This window comes from Scylla paramamosain, chromosome 2 (genome assembly GCF_035594125.1).
Source record: "Scylla paramamosain isolate STU-SP2022 chromosome 2, ASM3559412v1, whole genome shotgun sequence".
Classification (NCBI taxonomy): Eukaryota; Metazoa; Arthropoda; class Malacostraca; order Decapoda; family Portunidae; genus Scylla; species Scylla paramamosain.
In genome coordinates this window covers 29,969,585-29,993,595 of record NC_087152.1, presented here as the reverse complement: position 1 = coordinate 29,993,595, position 24,011 = coordinate 29,969,585, and the positions used below count along the sequence as shown (strand labels likewise).

Sequence of the window (24,011 nt, the reverse complement as noted above, 5' to 3'; positions counted from 1 at the left end):
GAGGTTGCCAATTTCTGTTATGACCACAATTTCCAGTCCCATCACAAAGCTGTCACACTCGGACTAGCTCCCCCAAAGTCACCTCCTACATGACTGGGTGCAGGGCTTAATATGGGTTACAGGGTCCACTTTTGACTCATGCACCCTTCTTGCCACTGGTTCTAACACCAGGGTACACAAATCAGGTCACCAGACTGTTTTTACCCACCCACATACAAGGGAAGTACAACTACAACAAACCAACAAACTCCACCAGCTGGGTAAGAATCACCAAGCACATCTAGAAAGAAACAATTGTAATGAGAAACAACACATATATGGCTGAGGTATAAAACCCCGCTGGACAACCACCCACATATCGATTCCCCCAATTATCCAATGGCGGGTTATAGCCTCTAGCCAAGCAGTGTCATTTACTGCCTCCTGGATGGCAGGACTGATCAGGGCCTGAGGAGGGAATATATTTCACTACACTGCTAATCACTTAAGTCATCTGCAGTTGAGCAGTCTCAGCCTACAGTAACATTTAACAGTTGAATTACTCTGACCTATGATGTCACTACAGACAAGTGCCCACCAACACTCAGGAGGGCAATTCACATCTCACTGTATAAGAACTTGGCCCACACACATACGCTGTCAAGGAGTCACTTCCCTGGATATGGAATGCATTAGAATTAACTACACTCCCTGGCAGACTACTATGGAGACTCCAATGCTACTTAGGGTGGGGCATATGGCCAGCAGTTACTCACTTATCCCCTTAAAGCAACTGACCTGACTAGCTGTATTCCTGTCCTAGTCTCCGTCAAATAATACTGCTTGTCTTAGTATGTCTGTCTTATGTAAGCTCTTGGTAGAGACTGTGTGAAAGCATGCCAAAATCCTCTTCCACTCTGCTACTAAAAAGGGGGGGGGGGTGATGGTGACATACATACATAAACTCACCCACTCGTTTGCTGCACCCCACGCTGGCTTATATGAATAAAGCACTTCACTTCTGACAATTCTCACAACTAAGTTATAGGAGCTACGTAGATACTGGTCACTTTGTCTTTAAGGGCAACTTTTCTGCTATTAACTGCATGAGACTCAATCAAAAGGGGCAACTAGAAATAGGGTAAATTAATTTGGGAAAGAGAGTCTATGGGCGTGGAGATTCTTATGGTGATCTCAGGACAGTGAGCGGCCATCCTTAATCATACATCTGATCTCAATCTCCCCCTCTCTTCCTTCATTCTTCTCTGCTTTGTGCACTCACTTCTTCTTTCATTTGTTCTTACTTCTTCTCTTCGCTTTACATTACCACTTATAACAATATATATATATATATATATATATATATATATATATATATATATATATATATATATATATATATATATATATATATATATATATATATATATATATATATATATATATATATATATATATATATATATATATATATATATATATATATATATATATATATATATATATATATATATATATATATATATATATATATATATATATATATATATATATATATATATATATATATACTCGTATATATATATTGAGGGTGTATATATGCAGGAAATTCTCTCTGATGTATGTTTCATTGAAGATGATGACTAATTCTGCATAGAGAATTTTCTTTAATAAATTTTCCTTTTTTCTATGAACTGTCTGGTTCTTTTAACCTACTTGAGATGCCTTCTCCATGGGTCACCTGTGTTGCCAGATCCAGATTTTGGCTTAAAGACCCTTCTTCAGTGATGGTGGAAGTTGTTGTCAACATCTCGGTGGTTGAGAAGTAAGTGATGAAACAAATCAGTGTGCATCCTTTGAACATGTGGCAGAGCTGGCTGGGGCACTCATCCTCTCCTCTGATTGGTCTTCGCCTGCGCAGTTCTTAACTCTTCTCATGCTTGCAAGGGCTTGCATGTCCTCAGTTTGTATGTTTAACTTCAGCTCCATGTTCCTGATGTGGAGTGCTTTTAGCATCTGGAGGCATCTTGGATTGCTGCATGTGTCAATGATTTTGGTGTTTTCCTTTAATATTTGTCTTGTTAGTGTAGTCTTGTGTTCTTACTTTAGGTGAGTCTTTGGAGCACCTGGTGATAGGTGGTAACTCAAAGATGTCTTGTCAACTTCATAATCATCATGCTGGTGTAGGTGTATGTAGTTGACCTGAATTTTTTTTTCCTATATTTTCCGCAGTTTTTTTTTTTTTTTTGGTATATGCAACATTTTGATTAATTTTTTTTTGCCTTATGCATTGCAATGTTGGTATAATTTTTCTTTTTTTCCCATATATTTCTATACATAGTCTTTTTCTTTTGTCTCCTGTAAAAATCTAAAGGTCTCTCTTTGTGTACAACAAAAACTTTACCTATAACTAATATTTCTTGAATATATATATATATATATATATATATATATATATATATATATATATATATATATATATATATATATATATATATATATATATATATATATATATATATACACAAGGGAACTGTGAACTACATTGGCATGATGGTGAGTGAGACAATTGTTGTGGCACTCACTATGTCAATAAGCAGCAGTGTACCTGAAGCTTGCTAATATTTCAGATTTTGGCTCGCAACTCAAAGCAAAAAATCATCCAAGTGACAGCTTGTATCTCAAATACCTGTAGGTTGGGGCACTCATAAGTCAAGGTACCACTGTACTCCCTTCATGGTCAGTGGGTTAAACCGAGTGGCAATATCAGAAGTTTGATAGCAGTGGATACATCATGTTTATGCTTGCACTAGGATATAAGGAGGTGATGCAAGAATGGAGCCAGGAATACATTGACAAGAGCTGCACCTGTGTTGTAGAGGAACTGCAAGACTGTTGACAAGTGCCATGCCTGTGTCATGGAGGAACTGCAGGAGACTATTGATGAGTGCTGTGCCTATGTCAAAGAGGAACTGCAGAAGACTTTGACTGACATTAAGAGGCAGGTTGAGAAAGCAGTGCAGGAGGTGGCAATGTGCCATCAAGAGGTAGAGGAATGGTGCATTGTCCAGGAAGAATTGGCAGGGAAATCATGAGGATGCATGGGAACCTGTGTGGACCATGTGCTCTGTTCCCACACTGGGATGTTTCTCCACCTTCCTTCACCTTCCCTCATCTCCCAGCAGTGAGGAGGGGAACAGCAGGAGCTGTGGGTTGCCTCCTTCTTCCCTGCAGACTGGCCACAGGTGGAGGAAGCCAGCAGAGTTTGACGGGAAGGTTCCCTGGGAGGCTTACCAGGCTCAGTTTGAGATGCTGGCAGAAGTCCAAGGGTGGAGCACGGAGGAACAAGCCCTGCAGCTCGTCACCAGTTTACAATTCCAGGCAGTGGAGGCCCTGGGTCACCTGACGCCACCCCAGAGGACGTCATACAGCGATGTGGTGGAGGCCTTGCATCGCTGCTTTGGTCACCTCCAGCAAACTGAGGTGCACAGAGTGCACATTAAGGTGCAGGTGAGAGGCAGAAGAGAGCCTCTCAGGATGTGGAGTTCTTATCCCGCTGAGTGTACCTGACAGCACAGAAGGAGATGGTGACCTTCCTGGTGAGGGACTGTTTCATGGACATCCTTTAGGACCCAAAGCTGTAGATCTTTGTGAAGCAGGCCCATCTCAAGGACATTCAGGAGATATGATGGAGCACATGCCTGTCTTCATCGCTGCCCTTGAAGACCAGTACCTGCTGGGGACTGACCTCCTCAAATGAGTAGAAGTGTGTGCAAATCTTCCAGAGGGGAAGTTGAGGGTATGCGGCAAGGAGGTGCCCTCGATCCTTTGAGGCAATGCTCAGAGTGAGGGGAGTGAGCAGTGAAGTTACATAACTCATCAGGAGGCTGAAGGGATGCACTGTCAGCAGGCAAGAGAGGATTCCCACCTGACCACCTCTACCATCCTGCCATTCTGGAAGGAGCCATGCCTCGGGGTCAAGGGGGACAAGGAAGCAGCGGTGAGGATGTTACCTGTGCACTTGAAGGACTTAGCTCGTAGCAGAGCAGACCATCTGTTAGAGGAGCAGGCCAGGGTGATGCAAAGGATGCTTGCTCAGTATGCTGACATCTTCAGCAGCAATGACCTGGACCTGGGCTGTACATCTCTGATGAAGCACACTATTCACACCAGAAATAGTCACCCCATAAAGCAACCTCCATGTCAAATGGCACCTGCTAAGTGGGAGAAAGTGCAGTGTGCCATGCAGGGGATGTCCACCACAGGTGTGATTGATAGCCAGTGGTGGTCCTATGTGGACTATGGCAGTTTGGAATGATGCCCTTTGGCCTGTGCAACACCCTCAGTTACTTCAAGAGGCTGATGGAGCAAGAGATTAAGGGGCTGCAGTGGAAGTCGGCCCTGGTGTATCTAGACAATGTCCTTGAGTTTGGGAACACATTTGAGGAAGAGCTGAGTCATTTGGAGGAGGTGCTGTGTCATCTGCAAGTGGCCAACTTGAAGCTCAGCCTCAAGAAGTAAACCTTCTTTCAGTCAGAGGTGCCTTTCCTGTGTCATGTGTGGGGGGCGAGAAGGTGTCTGCACGGACCCACTGAAGGTGATGGCAGTCAGGTTTGCCCACCAATGTGGCAGGGGTGAGGAGCTTCCTTGGTTTGTGCTCCTACTACCAGCAGTTTGTGCTGAGGTTCACCATTGTTGCTGCTCTGCTTCACCATCTCACTAAGAAGGGGGCATGCTTCCAGTGGAACAAGGCATGCCACCAGGTGTTTGAAGCACTGAAGCATGTCTTGGTGGATGCACCTGTGCTGCCCTAACCCAATCCAAGCATACCTGCTGGAGACAGACACTAGTGCAGAGGGAGTTGGAGTTGTGCTGTCTCAGGTCAAGGACAGGCAAGAGCAGGTGGTGGCTTACTTTAGCACCAAGTTCTCAAAGCCAGAGAGGAACTACTGCATAACAAGGAAGGAGCTGGCTGCAGTGGTGAAGAGCCTGAGTCACTTTCACCACTATTTCTACAGAGCAGAGTTTTCTGTGCAGACTGACTATGCTGCTCTCCGCTGGGTTAAGACATTGAAGGAGCCAGAAGGGTAGCTTGCTAAGTGGCTGGGCAAGCTGGAGCAGTATGATTACCAGATTGTGCACTGTGCTGGGAGGGTGCACAACAATGCTGACAGACTCAGCTACCACCCCTGTGAGCCCAGTTGTGATCACTGCTTCAGAAGGGAGCCTGATGTCATGTGCCAGCATATGCAGGTCCTGGGAGGTGCAGGAGTGGTCACTGAGCAGTGGAGGAAGGACCAGCAAGAAGACCCTGAGCTGGCCCCCATAATCCAGTGGCTTGGGGCTGGTGAAGGACAGCCGTGCTGTGAGCAGGAGTGTCCCTCATGGACAGGTTGCATGGAACCAGTGAAATCCTTTCCCCAGGTCTCCATGTGGCTTGGGAAGAATCCTCTCCCCTCTTCCAGGTCTTCTGTGCCCTCAGCCAGCTGAGGCCCAGTGAGGAGCCATGCAGGAGTGAGGTGTGGGGAGGAAACGGCTTTCATAACAAACCTCATCAATAATGGAGATTCTCTTTTATGTGAAGTTTAGTTTAAGCTGTTTTAACAATTTAGATGAATATATCATTATTAGATGAGAGAAAATACAAATGTATTGCAATTGCTATGTATGTGTGATATACAGACTTAATTTATAAATCTTACTAATAAGTTTTTTTCTTCATTTTTGGTAAGGTAAGATTTGAGAAAAGTGGGACTCCCTATCAAAGTAATCTTCAGCAATTCATGATAAAATAAAAGGAAGTCTTTGAAAAATTAGTGTACCTTAGTCATGTTTGTTTTATGACCTGCAAATACAGCATATGACTACATTATTTCTAGGATATGGCTTTTGCCCATGTTAGAAGCGTTATGCCACAGACTGTACATACAAGTGCAACTACAGGATCCATACCAATCAGTGATAAGCAGGGAGACACTATAAACTGAGCACCACTTTATTCATGATCACCAGTATCGTAACAAACTGTACATGCTGCTGCTTCTGCTACTAAGACACTTATCTCTAGGGTGTAGGGCTGCTGCATGGGCTCTCACCACCGCTCTTGTGCACATTACAAGGTGTGTTGCTGCCAAATTCTGCTCAGCTATACAGACAACCATGATCCCATGTGTGCGTAATCAAAAACCCCAACTACATGAGAAAATATATCCACAAGTTTTATCATTTTATATATATATATACTCTTTTTCAATGTGTATAGGTACTGCATAAATGTATTTTCTAGACTTTTGCTTTCTTTCACACACACACACACACACACACACACACACACACACACACACATATGGAGTAAGTATACATGTTGCATGTATAGTACATAGTTTGCTTATGAAGTAACACACAGTTGCAGAAAACTCTTAAGAACTACATACAATCAATTAATAGAACACACACACACACACACACACACACACACACACACACACACACACACACACACACACACACATGATAATAATAGCCCCACCAAAAAGCAACTATTTTACACAGCATCAAAACATCAATTGCATATTACCCTAAGAAACAAGATACATACAACATAAGCAACTGAACTCCAATCAAGAGCTATATCCACATAACTGAGCGCTCTGGAACACACACACACACACACACACACACACACACACACACACACACACACACACACACACACACACACACACACACACACAGTTTGCATGGATGTAGTGGTGACAAAGACTATGATGAAATAACAACAAAACTGGACAGTTTCTGATTCACTGTTGTTTAAAGAACATAATTTTACATACAGTGAAACTTCTAAGCCTACTTATCTCTTTTCAAAGTATACACACACACACACACACACACACACACACACACACACACACACACACACACACACACACACACACACTGCTATATACCTAGAATCTAGATCTGCACAATACAGGTACACACAGACATAACTGAGAAGGTTGTGGAATGTTGTAAGTTCATATACCCAACAAAATAAACAAGTAGGATGAATGACAAATTGTCTCCTTTGCACACAAGTAAATTAATTAAAAATTCAAGAGTGAAAAGGTTCAGATGAAATAGCAAACAAGCAACCAAGATTAAAATCAGAAAACAACTGATTAAGCAGATAGCCAAACCATTAAAATGGAAATGATAATTACAAAAAACTATGATGTAACATGTAATTTACACAACTATCTACAACTCATGATGTACACAATTATGAAATTCATTTCCACAACATAGAAAAAAAAAAAAGGAAAGAAGCAGTAGTATCAGAATTTTTTTTCTAGGCCATTATGATACTGGAAACACAAGTATTCTACACCCTGCACACTAGAGGAAGAGGAGGAGGAGGAGGAGGACTATGAAAAACTACAAAAAAGATGCTTGAGTGATATAAAGAAATACAGTTCCCACAGAGAAGTATAGGAGTTTGGAACAAGCTCAGTGAGAATGTATTATCAGCAACAAGTGTGCACAACTTTAAGAAAAAACTGGACAAGTGTAGATATGGAGATGGGACCACACGAACATAGCTCAGGCCCTGTAAATTACAACTAGGTACACACACACAAACACACACACACACACACACACACACACACACACACACACACACACACACACACTTCTAACACTCATTCATAATCAAAATACAAAACAACCAACAGTGATGCATAGCACAATACATTCACATAGGGTGTGTCCCTTCTTGACATCATGAAATGGGCATGAAAAAGACAAGCTCATGCCTAGGCAGCCCACACAACCCCAACACTTCACATATGGCCCTGCAGGAGCACAATGGAGGTATAACACTTAATGGCCCAGCAGGTTCACAGAGTTGCATTCCAGACTTATTACTCTTAACTAGTTTGTTTACTTATTGCATCATTTATTTATTCTTAATATCCTTTTGTGCATCAAGGTTCGTCCTGCTTGCTTAATGATAATGATGGGTCCCTTACAGCACCCCAAGTTATGAGTGTTGACACTGCTGAGACCTACAAGCCTCAGTTTACTGGTTGCCTCAATTGCTCCACAATTTTCCTATGTCACAAAACCAGCTATGTCTCCAGCTGAATCACAATGATATATGTATATGGTATGTGTGTGTGTGTGTGTGTGTGTGTGTGTGCACATTATTCTAATACATGCATAACACAAACAGATCTTTCAACACTATCACACAAGTTTTATTAATTACTATAAACTGATATGAAACTAATGTTTTTTTCTGTGTGCATGACTCATAATAATTCCCATTCTTGTCTTATATGGTGCAATATAGGAGTCAAGCATAACCATCACCTTTCCCACATGTTTCCTCCACACCCATGACAAGAAGCAATGGGGTGCCAACAGCAGCTGCTCATAAGTACATCAGTAGACTAATTGTGTCTGAAACCCTGACAATTTGACTCTAACCAGTACATAAATAACAGATTAGTGTTCCATCAAAATAAATAAAGGTGCAAAGATAAATCATACATAATTCTCCAATATATATATATATATATATATATATATATATATATATATATATATATATATATATATATATATATATATATATATATATATATATATATATATATATATATATATTTCATACAGTGTAAAATTATTAAAGAAGTTTGTGCTGCAGCTAGAATTAAACACACTTTAAGTAGTGAACCAACCATTGATAAAAACAGTCGTGACACTTATATAGCAAGATAGAGATGAAACCTTGTTTCTTCAAGTGAAAAATTTGTGGAAAAATAAGTATGATGAATGTTCAGTGGCAATCTTGAACAGATTTTTGTCATTCCTTTTAAGCAAGCATACTTAAATATTAGGTGATGGTTCACACCTGGTGCAATAGTATATGATATCTTGTTCAAGACTTGAGGCTCCTCCTTGTGCAAGTTGGACATGTTATTTCTGTACTAACATTAGGGATAAACTGAGATCTCTCAGAGACATGTGACTCTCATCCTGACATAGTCTATATACAGCAAAAGTCCTGTCTTTCGTCATCCAATGTTTCAGAAAATCTGGTTTCAGCATTTTTGCACAATAGTCCCATTCCAAAAGTTATCTGACCTTTCAGCACTTTCCAAAAAGTATTGGCATGTGGGAAATTAAAAAATGGTGCCAGAGTGCTGCAATCATCTGCTGTAAAGTGTAGGCTCTACCTGCTAGCTATAGCACGCATGGATACAATGGTTTAAGTGGTGTATATGAGAATATTTTTAGTATAAACTTGGAGTCTATGAATAAAGTACTAGATTGAGAAAAAGAGGAAAGGAGTATTAGTGATCCAAAGCACAACAGGCACATAAAAAAAGAAAAAAATGAGTCTATTATGTTTATGCCACCATGTTTGTCTTCCCACTTTCTTTGTGAACGATTGCATTCATGAGCACAGGCAAGGGAATAGTGACACACATTACTGTGGTTTTACAGCACCATAATATATACACTTTAGTGCACATGGTTGATAAAATATAATACATTCTAGAATGCATTTGTTTTTTACTTGCAGGCCCGAATCTGCAGATAGCATCATTCAAAACTGCCAGCGGACCCTCGCACTCCACAGCAGTAGAATTAGACTACAATCTAGTTCTACATCTTACATTAGATTTACATATGTATATTGTTGCCTTGGAGACATTTGTTTGTGTTTTTTGCAAATAAATAAATAGTAGCCTGTCTTCATTTATTCATTGCTAATATGTTTGATGAAATTTGCATCTGATATTTCAGCATATTCTATGTTTCAGCACCTGTCTAATCTTATACATGCCGAAACACAGGACTTTTACTGTAGCATAGTGGACACAAATAAAAGGAAAAAGCTTCAGTTGTAAGAAATTTCATAAAAAAAAAAAAAAAAAAAAGCTTTAAGATTCACATTTTATGATCACATATCATGATAAATGTGTTGTTTTCAGATGTTTAAAGAACTGATAAAAATAGTTACTAATCACAAATGCTGTAGTTCATGCAGAGAAAAAGAGGTCAGATATAATAGATCTCTCTGGGATAACTGTTTTGTATTGATATTAGCTCTTAATGATCTGTGCATTTGTATGAAGGTGTGGGCACCAGTTACTAAAGATCAGCATGTATATATTATATGTGTAGAGTGCTCTAAGTGTCATGAGGTCTGTCTTATGATCTTTCATAACATAATGAGAGAGGGGAATATGGTGTGCGTCATGCCTAAAGCTTCCAAATTTTTTCTCATATGTAAAAGAAATAAAATGTTGTCAATATATTTATGCAAAAAATGTATGTGCATCTAATTTTAGATACGTAGAAAAAATATGGAATGAAGAAAATTAAGTCTCAGCTCTAAAACTTACAATATCTTTTTAAATGTGTGATACATGTACATAATGTTGTCCTGTCTAAACCTACAACTACAGTGCATCATATCTGGTATAAAACAGGTTAAAATGTGACAAAGACATGATTCTATATGCATCCCACACAAGGAACTAATTCAACCAACACAAACAAATATTCATAAATAATATTTTCTATCATACAAATCTTGTATATCATTGTTGTTCTATGCTGAAAATATCTGGCAAAGTACCCATAGAGGCCCAACATCCACATGAGACTGTAAAGTGCAAGAGAGAGAGAGAGAGAGAGAGAGAGAGAGAGAGAGAGAGAGAGAGAGAGAGAGAGAGAGAGAGAGAGAGAGAGAGAGAGAGAGAGAGAGAGAGAGAGAGAGAGAGAGAGAGAGAGAGAGAGAGAGAGAGAGAGCTCCACTTGGATTTTACAAATTCTAGAGAAATTCTAAACTAAATTGTCCACATATGCAGCATATCAATAAAATACAACAATAATATTTGCTCATAAATCACAGCAACATGTATTTCTCATTTATGTTCATATTCATATCTTGCATTCAAGATAACACATAATGTAAAAACAATGTAATGGTAACTAACAAGTGATGATGATGATGATGATAATAATAATAATAATAATAATAATAATAATAATAATAATAATAATAATAATAATAATAATAATAATAATAAAATAATAATAATAATAATAATAATAATAATAAAAATAATATAATAACAATGTTATCAAGGTAATGGATATAACAATAATAAAGCTAAATTTTCAAAATTAAAAACATATCAGAATGTGAGAATTTGAAACAATATATGCATACTATTTCAAAGAATTTAGTTCTTTCAACCTAATTAGATTTTGTTTTATTGTATTATTTTATCCATTTCTATCAGATGGGACCCTTCCCTCACAAGCAAGTCTGCATATCTGAGAAACTTTCGCTGTCTGTAGATTCATACAGCAGCTCAGCACATCATTTTCCAGGGCAGTAACTTTTTTGTATGTAATCTCAAACACAATATGAAGATTCACATGACCATGTACACACACACACACACACACACACACACACACACACACACACACACACACACACACACACCATACAAACTCAAATTATAGAAATTTGAAACCTGATCAAGTCATAAGGTTCAAAATATATATATATATATATATACACACAAGAAATAATTACAATTCAATATTCCTCATTTACTCTTGTCTCATAAGCTATCTTCTTCCCTGCTTTCTCTATTGATTTCTCTATAATTTCACTGCTGAAAAGAGCATGAATCTTCATGATAAGATTCAACCAGCATTTCTTATTAAAGAAACCTTGGGCATTTTAGTGATGTATTCTGTGCAAGTATTAAAAAAAAAAAAAAAAAAAAAAAAACGCTACACAGACGACTGGCTATCAATACATGCAAAAATACTGTTACTAAGCCATTCTATCTTATCACTACCTTGCTCATCTAAGGGACTACTACTTCTACTTAACTATCTGAGCAATGTAATCTCACTCATATAAGCCCAAGTTGTGCATTCCATTGCCAAGTATAAAATCAAAGAAGGCTTACAGCTGTAGGTTTAATTTCCTATAACTTCTTGAGTCACTCTAATCAAGAAGGCATCACCAAACATAGTTCTTAAACCAAAATGTTGTGCTTTGTGAATTAATTCTGCTATTATCAAATTAAGCCCTGGAGTAATTTCAACTGCAAAAAATATTCTGTTTGACTTGTAGTATGGCAATTGTTGAATTTTTAACATATATATTTACCACTGTTGCTATTGTTACAATTATGGTCACCAAACATTTCAAACACAAAGGCAAGCAATGCTATCACGGCACCATAATTCTGAGTAACACAACACAGCACAATACAACTCACCACCAACCATACATTCAAAAATACAAAAGACACCATAATAGGTACACACACACACACGCCACCACCACTCCTAATGATAAAAAGGCTTGCAGCTGTGCACACACACCCACCAACATGTACATGCTTATAATCATTCAATGATTACTAAAACACACACAACAGACACACATTATCAAAATTTCACACAGTATATAGTATAAATCTGAGACAGCCACACAGTGATGGGCAGGAGGGGTTTTAAGAGAGAGAGCATTTTCTGCATATAAATATACTCTGTACAAAAAGTAATGATAATAATAATAATAATAACAACAGTCGTCAAAATAAAGATAAGTGATACATGGATCCACACATGAAGGAAGAAGTTGAAGTCTTTGATAAAATGAGAAGGAAAACAAAATTAAATGGAGAACAGACAGAAAGAAAAAAAAAAAGAAGAAAAAAAGAAAACACAAGTAATAAAAAGGAAATTATGGATGATACATATTACGTTTTAACCAATACAAATGACAGATAGTGAGAGGAAGAGAATGAAGAGAGATGGAAGGGGACAGGAGGGACAACAAGAAAATAATCAGCCGAGCCTAATTTGCCGATGTTCATGAGGGTTAGGGGGCAAGTCATCCAGCTTCACGAACCCAACTGGCAAAGCATCTCCTAAATGACGGTGATGGGGCCCCAACAAGATTCTCCTGCTGGTAAACCCTGGGAAGCATTAGAGCACCCTCTTCCTCCTCCTCTTCCTCTTCTTCCTCTTCCACGTCTTCCTCTCTTGCCCGTACCCCCACTCCTCCTCCTCCTCCTCCTCCTCCTCCTTCACCTTCTCTTCCACCACCATCACCTCTGTCCTGTCGTCGCTGTCGCTGCCGCACATCATTCCCTTCTTCGTCTTGGTCATACGTCAAGTCATTCACTGCTGCCGCTGCATTCTCGTCATCAACTGCTGCATCAAGGTTGTCTGGGTGAGGAAGAAGAGTGCCAGTGAGAAGGAGGGAGGGAGGGAGGGAGGGAGGGAGAGAGAGAGAGAGAGAGAGAGAGAGAGAGAGAGAGAGAGAGAGAGAGAGAGAGAGAGAGAGAGAGAGAGAGAGAGAGAGAGAGAGAGAGAGAGAGAGAGAGAGAGAGAGAGAGAGAGAGAGAGTGCATTTAGCCAGATACAAAACAGCAAGATATTATTTAATTTATTATTTCTTTACCAAATACCTTATATGAAAAAGCACTACAAGAAATGTATTGCAGCCCAGGCAGAAAGTACTACTGTTCATGGAAGTTATTCCTATGTAGCAAAAGGTTATGAGGATATAACCAAAAAGAAAAGAAAATGCATAATGATGGAAGGCTATTAGATAAAAAATTACAATTTACCTATATGCTCTGTGGTGGGGCTTAATACTAACTTATTTTGTTGCACATCTGAAGTGCAACTATAACAATATTTCCCTAGAATCAAGAAATACTTTACCTTTTTACTTTCATATCTACAAAAAGTTACTGCATTATGTTTAATTTACATGGAGATGGTTTCCTTAAAATACGTACAGGTATTCTTCATGATGACGACCATCAATGAGGCTAATTATAACCTTCCAGCTCCAAAAGAAAAGAGAGAAAGGAATTGAAAAGATTCCCTAAAGATTATGAGGTTAGTAGGGTGGGAAGTAAGGTTAAAGCTTTGTTTACAGAAAGGTGTGGGGATATTTTATATACACATACATGTCTACATATTGCTAACTTTCAATCTACCATTCGAGATGCATGCACAAACAAACACTCACCACACACACACTTGTGAAAATCCTGTACATATCACATAAAGTAAAAGTTAATATAAAAGAAGCAACAAAGCAAGCAAATAAACTGATAAGTAAACACTACATGAAACATATAAGCAATCAATAAAGCAATCAGTCAAACAAATTATGTCATCCATTCATCCACCCATTTATCCTTGTATCCATCCACCAAAAGGAGAAGAAAGAACTCCAACCCAGCATCATCCAGTTGGTAAAGAGCTCACCACACCAGCCAATCTGACTGAAAGATGTTTAGTTAGATGATTCTGATTGGCTGGGTCTTCATGGACCTGTGTTTTACTGGGTAAAAACCAGTTTCACTCATCTATTTTTATCTAAATGTAATTATTACATAACACAACTTGTTGTACTCTGTGATAAAACTGTTCCTGGACCCAATAACCATAATTCTATACACTATTTTCAACAATCACTTCTCAGCTCTCAACAATATGAGATGAATAAAATAATGTTCTCAGAAGATCAGAGCAAATTGCCTCCACATGCTTAGGTTCATAAAGCTATCCAATTGAAAAATTTAATTGTCATGTTATGTCCAATGATACTGTATAAGATTTTGCTGCATTTTTCAGCAAAAAATTTTGGAATACATATGTACTGCTACATAAAACAAGGCCCATGAAGCAAGCACTTTAACACTGGATGGCAGGCTGGTGGTGGCAACTCACACACAGCAGTGGGCAAGAAACGTGGAGAGAATGATAAATTGCAGCGATGTGGGTTTCCTCAGGGTTCTCTGGGGAGGCGGTGCTGGTGGTCCACGTCCTCACCCTCATCCTCCTCCTGCTCTAGGGCATTGTTGTGGTCCTCACCCTCCACTTCACCATGGCTGTGTAGGGGCTGCAGTGGTTCATCTAATTGCTCTTGGGCATCATTCTTGTCCTCTGCTTCCGCCTGGCCGTGGTGCAAGCCCACTGCCATTTCATCTTGCCCTGGCAATGCAGCTTTGCCTTGCAGTGAGCCTGGCTTTGCTATCACTGCTGCCGATCTATGTGGCTCAAATAAATTTCCATTGTCCTTTCTGCCTTCTAAATTATCACCTGAAACATGTTGCTGCTCAGAGCATGGATGGTAGCATTGGTAATCAAGCAGACACGGCTTGACACACACACACACACACTCACACACACATGCACACACACAGCATGTGTAAACTAACATATAGTGTTGAACAAAAATATGTGTATATGTTGAGTACCAAAAATTTCCCCTAACAAACCATGCACACACACACACACACACACACACACACACACACACACACACACATGCATGTCTCTACTTGCTTAATATACATATAAGGCCTCAGGCAGCCTTATGAGTTCTATCTCCAAATATATTCAAAAAGAAACCCAACTCAGCTGGTCCTACCCCATGATGTCCTCCTTTCATTATGGTCTACCATTCTGTTAATTGACAGAGTGATTGGTAATGCATCCACCAATCTCACACACCATCAACGAGGTTAATGGATACCATAAACAAGCAGTAGAGACACTGCTTTTAGCTAATACTTCTGTAATGTTTGACATGGTCATGTTTATGCTAAAAAGTGGCCCTATATCAATCAAAAATATTTATGTATATTATGTATGTGTTTACAACCATATTTGTACCATACAAAGTCAATTTATAATGCCAACAAAATGACAACCTAACAACAGTGATAGAGAAATAATAATAAAAAAAAAAAAGTTAAAATGGATAATAGTGCACGTGGTGCATATATGTAGATAGGTCAGCATGACCATAGGTCCTTTTCCTGTATATATGTATACATGTGAATAAATAAATTAATCAAATAGTTAATAAATATGTAAATAAAAGCGCCGTGTGCATGCAAGCACACACGCACGCACACACACACACACACATACACACACACACCCCCTTCATGTGATAAAATCCTTACTTCTATCCTAATTTGGAACTGATATTCTGAACCACTTCCCTCCAGCAAATCTTAATCACCAAGTTTATGACACCAGTTTTCAGTGACAATCATTACAAGGCATGGATGATTCCACCACCACCAACCATCTCTGTGGCAAAGATGACACCAATCTTCATTGCTACACAAGTCTCAATCAGTTTCCAGACATATCACAGAGAACAATATGATATGATATGATATGAACATACTCAAAGGACAGGAACAACAAATGTCAACTTTCCAACAATAGCTAGCCTCTAATGCTATTCTGCAACATGAATGACAACCACAACACAAATAGCAATCCCCAAGTCTGCATTATCCTTTAACAGCAGAGGCTTACAGAGATGATACTTTCTACATTCTTTTCAGTTCCTTTCCCAAAATCCAAGTAATATAAAGCAGTAACAATCACAAAAACATAAACAGCAACAGCAATCCTTAAAATCCAAGCAAGACTAAAAACATGCCAAAAGAGCACATACACGAATGTGTAGTTCCTGGATTATGTCTCGTAGATTCCTAATTTTTTTTTAGGAAGATGTGCTCATACTGAGTAATAGAAACACAGACGGCCCAGATAAGCCCCAAAGCACATCCACACATGAGTGTCATGAGGAGAAATGTTTATCATCTCTTTTACCTCCTTCCTCGAACTCCCGGGAAGATGTGCGGGTTCTGCTCCTCATCAGGCTTTACAGGATGTCCATTTTGGTCTGCAACACTCATGCCATAAGCACAAACAGTGAAGGATGAAAAGACATGATGGGAGTGAAAAAGAAGGAAAGATTTGAAATGTTTGGAGCAAAGTGAGAGGGTATGAGGAAAAATATGCTTTTATACAAAAGAGGTTAGTATAAGCAGATTGAGGGAGCTCATTCCTAAACTTAAGGTCACAGTGAAAAGATCATTTTAACTTATGCAGCATGCTTAATAATTCCAGTCTATTTCCATACTTCTTTTTTTTTAAGTCTACATATGACTTAAAAAATGTCAATAAGTATTTGGAATTTTTCATTGGTATTGGTATCACTGGTTGGCAATGAGATAACTACAATATCCCCATCCTCCAATGCAAAGCCCACTCCACTAACTTCAAATGAATCCTGAATCTGTCCTACATTAGTAAACAAAGTGCCTGGTGATGTAAACTGTACACTGTACACTCTTCATAGTACTAATCTGTTCTAGAATAAATTTCCACACAAAATGAAATACTGATTACTTTAAAAAAGACAGTCACAGACTGATATAAAATTCATAGCAAATCACTTGAGTGTAACTCAAATTCGTGCTTCTATTTCCCTCAAGGAGCAAAATTAAGTGAAAGTAAGAGCATCATATATCTAAAAGATAGATGATTACCAACAACTTAATAAGTCATTTCTGTAAGTCATTATCATCATCAAAAGCAGCATTTGCAGTTCTGATTCCACCACAAGGCAAAGGTCTCTCCCAATCCTCTCCTCTCAACAGTGTTGGCTGCCTGCCTGCCATGTCATCCCAATAAATTTCTCACTCTAATTCTCTTTCTGCTCTGCTTAGATTGATTACCATTCCTAAATTGCTATTCTTTTACTCTAACTGTCCCTTTTTATGTTAAGTACACTCACAATCCACAGTTTTCTAACCCACCCAGAATGTGGTGGAGGTTCAAAAGTGGGGTCTTTCTAGTTGGAGGCCAACCCTATAAATCATGAGCCAATACATATACTCAAACACACTCTTAAACCATTTGTTGGTTTAGCTGTGGACTGAATCATGCCTATAATTTACTGCACTATGTGCAGTAGTCATTAATACTTTATTACATATTCACATATGTATCCAATGAGTCTAAACGACACAGGTTTGACCATCATATGCTACCTGTGATTCAGTCCACAACTAAACCAACAATTGGTCCATAAGTCTGTTCAAACATGCTTGTGTTGCCCCATAATAGCCAGCATGGCCCTCTGTCTAGAAAAGCCCCCACTTCTGAGTCTCTGCCTCATCCTGGGGTAGGTTAGGAACTGTGGATTGAGAGTGTACATATGTTCTGCCCTGTTTCACTTTCTTCTTTTAATTGTTAATAGTGTCTTCAACTTTGGTCATAAAGATGTTACATTTCACAGGTCAACATTTAATAAGATAAATAAATAAATAAATAAATGTATATATATATATATATATATATATATATATATATATATATATATATATATATATATATATATATATATATATATATATATATATATTCTTATTACCCTAACCTCCCTTAAGTCATCACCTGAAAGGGTTGAGATCTTGAGATGAAGAATCTAATGTCTAATACTGTAAGCCTACCTCATTCAACATACCTCTAAACTGTCTACTAGGTAAGACAAGTGAGTGAAATGTGGTGGTGAGAGAAAACAAAGGATGAGGCAAATTAGATTATTTTTTAATGCTTTGGCTGTTAACCTCTTCATGGGATGTGAATCCTTTAATTAAGCAACAGCAAAACCATTAGAGAAATATGGTGCTTTAGTTTCAACACATATTTCCTCTCACCAAAACATCCAACCTATCTATGAACTATTAATGCAACTTATGTATTTGGTCTTCCTCATTCATTTAAAAAAAAATTGAGACACAACCTGTCTCTCATTCTCTGGATAAAACCCACAGCTATCTTTGTAACCATGCCAATCATCACTCTCCAGAAAGTGAGCCTATAACCTTAGTACAGTACACAGGATGCATGATAATGAAATATGTAGCAAGTGGAACTGTGACAAGAAGGGATCTTTAGCTTACTAGCTAAATCTCGACTTCCTGCTCAGAGTGAAGGGTTCTAGCGCATTCAACATAAAAATTCTTCCTCTACATAATTTGTTACGTTTTCAAGATTAAGTTGTACAGTTTTTTAAAGGATAATTCTCTCTCTCTCTCTCTCTCTCTCTCTCTCTCTCTCTCTCTCTCTCTCTCTCTCTCTCTCTCTCTCTCTCAAAATACAAGTCTACATTAAATTCTATATACATAAAATTTTCATGGCACTGATATGCACACACACACACACACACACACACACACACACACACACAAACCTGACATTCATCAAAGAAACTGCATGACTACTGAATATAATTAAAAAAAAATTATAAAAAGTGAAAAGAGATAACTAAAAAAATGCGTAACTATGTGATAAGGCTATTCGACACTAGCTACATTTACTCTCAAAATGTACTACAAGATATCTCAGATATGCACTACACAACAGCAGCAACATTAGCAGTGTGGCAAGCAGCTAGAGGTTAGGTGGGTGCTATCAAGCTGACAAACAAACCTCTCTTGCTGCGAGACAAATCGTCCACCTTCTGCTCCTGGCCTGTGTGTGGGTGCGTGTGTGCATGCAGGGGAGAGAGTGATGTGTTTAGTTCCCCTGATGTTGACCTCCTGTGCATATTATGGTTTGTGGTACACACACACACACACACACACACACACACACACACACACACACATACACACAAATAGTACAATGTCAGGTTTTGTACCAGATCTGAGACTTCTAGACCAGTTTCTTTATCTATTTTATTTATTTACTTTTTTTTAAGATGAACATCCCTAACATTACTAATATTGAGAGGAGTGGTTACTTCTTAAAGGCCAAGACGAAAAAAATACATTGTGACCTCATTTACTGAACGCCTTGAATTTCAAACAAAATTTTGAACTCATTATTGCTTTGGTTGTGGTACCATAATTTGGTTCCAGAACAAAGTTACTTGATTTCAAATATTAAAAGACATAGAAAAACTGCCATTTATTACTAGTTTATATTTTCTATAAGTATCTACTTCGTTTTTATATACAGTGGAACCTCGGTTTTTTAACTTTCGTTCCTGAATGTTGTTCAAAACCCAAAATGTTTGAAAACTGAAACTATTTTCCGCATAGGAATCAATGTAAAATTAATTCATCCGTTCTCAGACACCTGTCTTAGAAAGTAATGACCAATGCTCCCACTGCTAAGATGGCCGCTCCACAACATCTCCAACTTAGAATTTTTTTTATCCAGAAAGGATGTACTGAATGAACTTAGTGACACACAACTCATCAAAAGATATTGTTTAGACCATGCAGGCATTCTCTTTGTCACTGATCAAGTGAGGGAAGTTTTACAGAGTGACACACAGAGGAGCAACCCACTCACTACCAAAATGAAGGTGATTATAACACTCAGACATCTTGCTGCTGGGAAAAGCTACTGGGAAAATGCAATTGCACAGTAGTGATGACACTGTGGGTCATAGAGAGAGCCACACGAGGCTCAGGATTACTCAAGTGCTGAACCTTGTTTATTTATGGGATCACATTTAACTTATTTCAAAGGTTGAATTACTTTCTTACCCTCTGAGTCTCTCCTCCAAATATATAAAAACAAAGGAAATATTTATGGAAACTATAGATTAGTAATAAATGGCAGCTTTTGCTATACCTTGTAGTATCTAAAACCAAGTAACTTTGTTCAAAAAACAAATTATGGTACAGCAACCAAAGCAATTATGAGTTAATTAAAAAAAAAAAAAATTGTTCACAAGGGAGACCTTCGGTAATCAAGATTCCACTGTATTTGGAGGAGAGACACAGAGTGTAAGATGAGACACAGAGTGTAAGACAGCAATTCAACCTTTGAAATAAAGTAAATGTGATCCTGTTGAAAAGCCTCAATGTAAACAAAGTTTTTGGCACTTAGGAGTGATCCCGAGCCAGTGGCTCTCTCAATGACCATCAACACCATCACTATTGCACAACTGCATTTTTCCAGTAGCTCTTCCCAGCAGCAAGATGCCTAAGTGTTATGATCACCTTACTTTTGCTGGTAAGTGCATTGCTCCTCTCTGTGTCCCTCTATAAGGCTTCCCTCACTAGATCAGTTTAAACAGTATCTTCTAAAGAGTTCTGTGTCACTACGTTCATTCATTATATCCTTTCTGGATAAATAATTTGTGATCTGAAGATGTTGTGAAGCAGCCATCTTGGCTGTGGGAACGTCTGTCATAAGCCACTAAGACAGTGTAGAATGGTATTTGGGAACAGATTAATCCATTTTACATTGATTCCTATGGGAAAATAGTTTCGGTTTTCTAACATTTTGGATTTCGAATGGCATTCAGGAACGAATTAAGTTCAAGAACTGAGATTCCACTGTACTTACAAAAGTTATTACTGATTCTGAACAGCTTATTTTCCCATATAAAAAGAAAAATTAGTGGCTAAAAAATCTAATTTTCATGGAAAACAAATCTAATAACTGTTGCTCCTTAAGCCAAACAGTGTTTAGTATGTATATATACATGCCTCTTTGGGAAGTATTTGGTACACACACACACACACACACACACACACACACACACACACACACACACACACACACACATATATATATATATTATATATATATATATATATATATATATATATATATATATATATATATATATATATATATATATATATATATATATATATATATATATATATATATATATATATATATATATATATATATATATATATATATATATATATATATATATATATATATATATATATATATATATATATATATATATATATATATATATATGATTTCCTTTTTGAGCAATTTTAAGGCCTTTACTTTTGTTTGTATATGCAGGTCCTCCCCATTGTTTGATTCACCATTATACAATAATTCACTTTTATGATCATTCTTCTTTACTACCCCTTGACAGCTATATGATCGGTTACAATTCGTTTTCATGATTGCCCAAGTGCACACTCACTCGCTCCACACGCACATATAGTGGCATTTGTTTGGATGAATGATCACAGCACCATGTCACAAGAAGAAGAAGAAGAAGAAGAAGAAGAAGAAGAAGAAGAAGAAGAAGAAGAAGAAGAAGAAGAAGAAGAAGAAGAAGAAGAAGGAGAAGACAAGAAGAAGAAGAAGAAGAAGAAGAAGAAGAAGAAGAAGAAGAAGAAGAAGAAGAAGAAGAAGAAGAAGAAGAAGAAAGCTACAGCGGCCAGTGTTTCCTGTGCTCTCGTTGATGTTCGCCAGTTGTGTTACATGTGGAAGTACTCAGGATTACTGTAGCTGCACTACTTTCTATAATTTTGCCAGTAATATACATCAGTGAATTTATATCATCAACCATGTCTTCCAAACTCCCAGCAGGCTCCACTGACTGCCCTACCAAGGCCAAGAGAGTGAGGAAAAGTATTAATCTTATTTTATTTTAATACTTTATTTTTGTGTTTATTTTATTTAAGTAACATGTTTTATTACTTTAGACAATAACTGTATTTTCATGCAATATTTCATGGTTTTCATGGGTTTTAGGGAGCATGAGGGCACATACGTACAAGTCTTGGAACACATGCCTATTTTTCCCATTTAATCTTAACTTCATTATACAATTGTTCACTTTATGATTACATTTTCAGGAACGTAATCCAATCATACTCGTATATCAGGGAGGACCTGTATAAGATTTGTTACTAACAGTAACAAAGAATATTTTGACAAGTCAGGAGTCAGTGGAAATGTTCATTCATATATATATACCTATCCCTTGGGCTCAGAGTTATTATGGACAGAATACTTCTGTAGGAACTGAAACATATTTGGAGACTTTTTTTTTCATTGCATGCTTGAGCATGCATATAATATCAAAGCAATAAAATAAAATTGAAAGCAATAGTAATGGAGAAGGATACATTTTGTGTTATAAATGTTTTGGCGTGCTCTCATTGTTGCTCAGAGTTGGCTACACATGAAAGACTGCTGTGTTTCCCAAAAAATCATCAGATAAAAAAAATAACTCACTTTCTCCGAGAAAGTTATTTCTCGAATTTATAATCAGTAAGGCATAAGAAACCGGAAACAAGACTTCAGAGTAATTGGAAAGGAAAACTATAAGTCTTAAAATTCATAGTATGTTCTATTCTTTGAGAGTGTGAGTGTAGTAGCCACAGCCTTGAGGTGTTACCAAATGCACATCCAACTATTTTGTTGAATGTACCATTCTTGTTTATTTTTAGGTATTTGTAATATAAAAAAGTATTTATTTATTACACACACTATAGGGTTGTGGAAAGTGTATATAAAGGAGAGAATAAAACTTAAAAATATATAAATGCAAAATTCTGCATCCCTAGTCTGATATTGTGAGCTCTGAGAACGGAAAAAAAATGTAAAAAATCAGTCATAAGGTAGTCAGACTTCCATTAATGTCATGAGAATATATATATATATATATATATATATATATATATATATATATATATATATATATATATATATATATATATATATATATATATATATATATATATATATATATATATATATATATATATATATATATATATATATATATATATATATATATATATATATATATATATATATATATATATATATATATATATATATATATATATATATATATATATATATATATATATATATATATATATATATATATATATATATATATATATATATATATATATATATATATATATATATATATATATATATATATATATATATATATATATATATATATATATATATATATATATATATATATATATATATATATATATATATATATATATATATATATATATATATATATATATATATATATATATATATATATATATATATATATATATATATATATATATATATATATATATATATATATATATATAAAGTGATTTGTCATTTTCTTATTTTACGGGGTAAATAAAAAATATACAAAAAAAAATAATGCAACCTGACATGACCCCTATCTCTGAGAAAGCTCAGCACTGTATGAGTTAAAAGCAGACATTGTAGACTTAAGAATGCCAAGATCAATTCAATTCTTGATATGCTATGACATGCCTCTACTGGAGATGTACAAAAAGCAGGAAAGCAGAAAAGGTGGTGTTCCTGATTTCACTAATGAA

General features: G+C 37.0%; 1 protein-coding gene across 13 annotated transcripts in view; it reads right to left on the bottom strand.

The window, feature by feature from the left end:
• Positions 1–5,960: 5,960 nt before the first annotated feature.
• The window catches only part of LOC135112838 (ABC transporter F family member 4-like), a 68,911-nt gene continuing 50,860 nt past the window's right edge, over positions 5,961–24,011 (bottom strand). For 6 of the 13 annotated variants that reach the window (XM_064027709.1, XM_064027716.1, XM_064027728.1 and 3 more), the window contains 2 exons: positions 14,872–15,141; positions 5,961–13,248 (listed from right to left, as the gene is read on the bottom strand). In XM_064027709.1, the coding sequence (XP_063883779.1) occupies positions 12,911–13,248; positions 14,872–15,141 (608 nt within the window). In that variant the 3' untranslated portion in view covers positions 5,961–12,910. Of the gene's footprint in view, positions 13,249–14,769; positions 15,142–16,677; positions 16,751–19,347; positions 19,390–24,011 lie in introns of all 13 variants that reach the window. The other 7 variants (XM_064027737.1, XM_064027777.1, XM_064027747.1 and 4 more) reach the window with 5 other exon arrangements.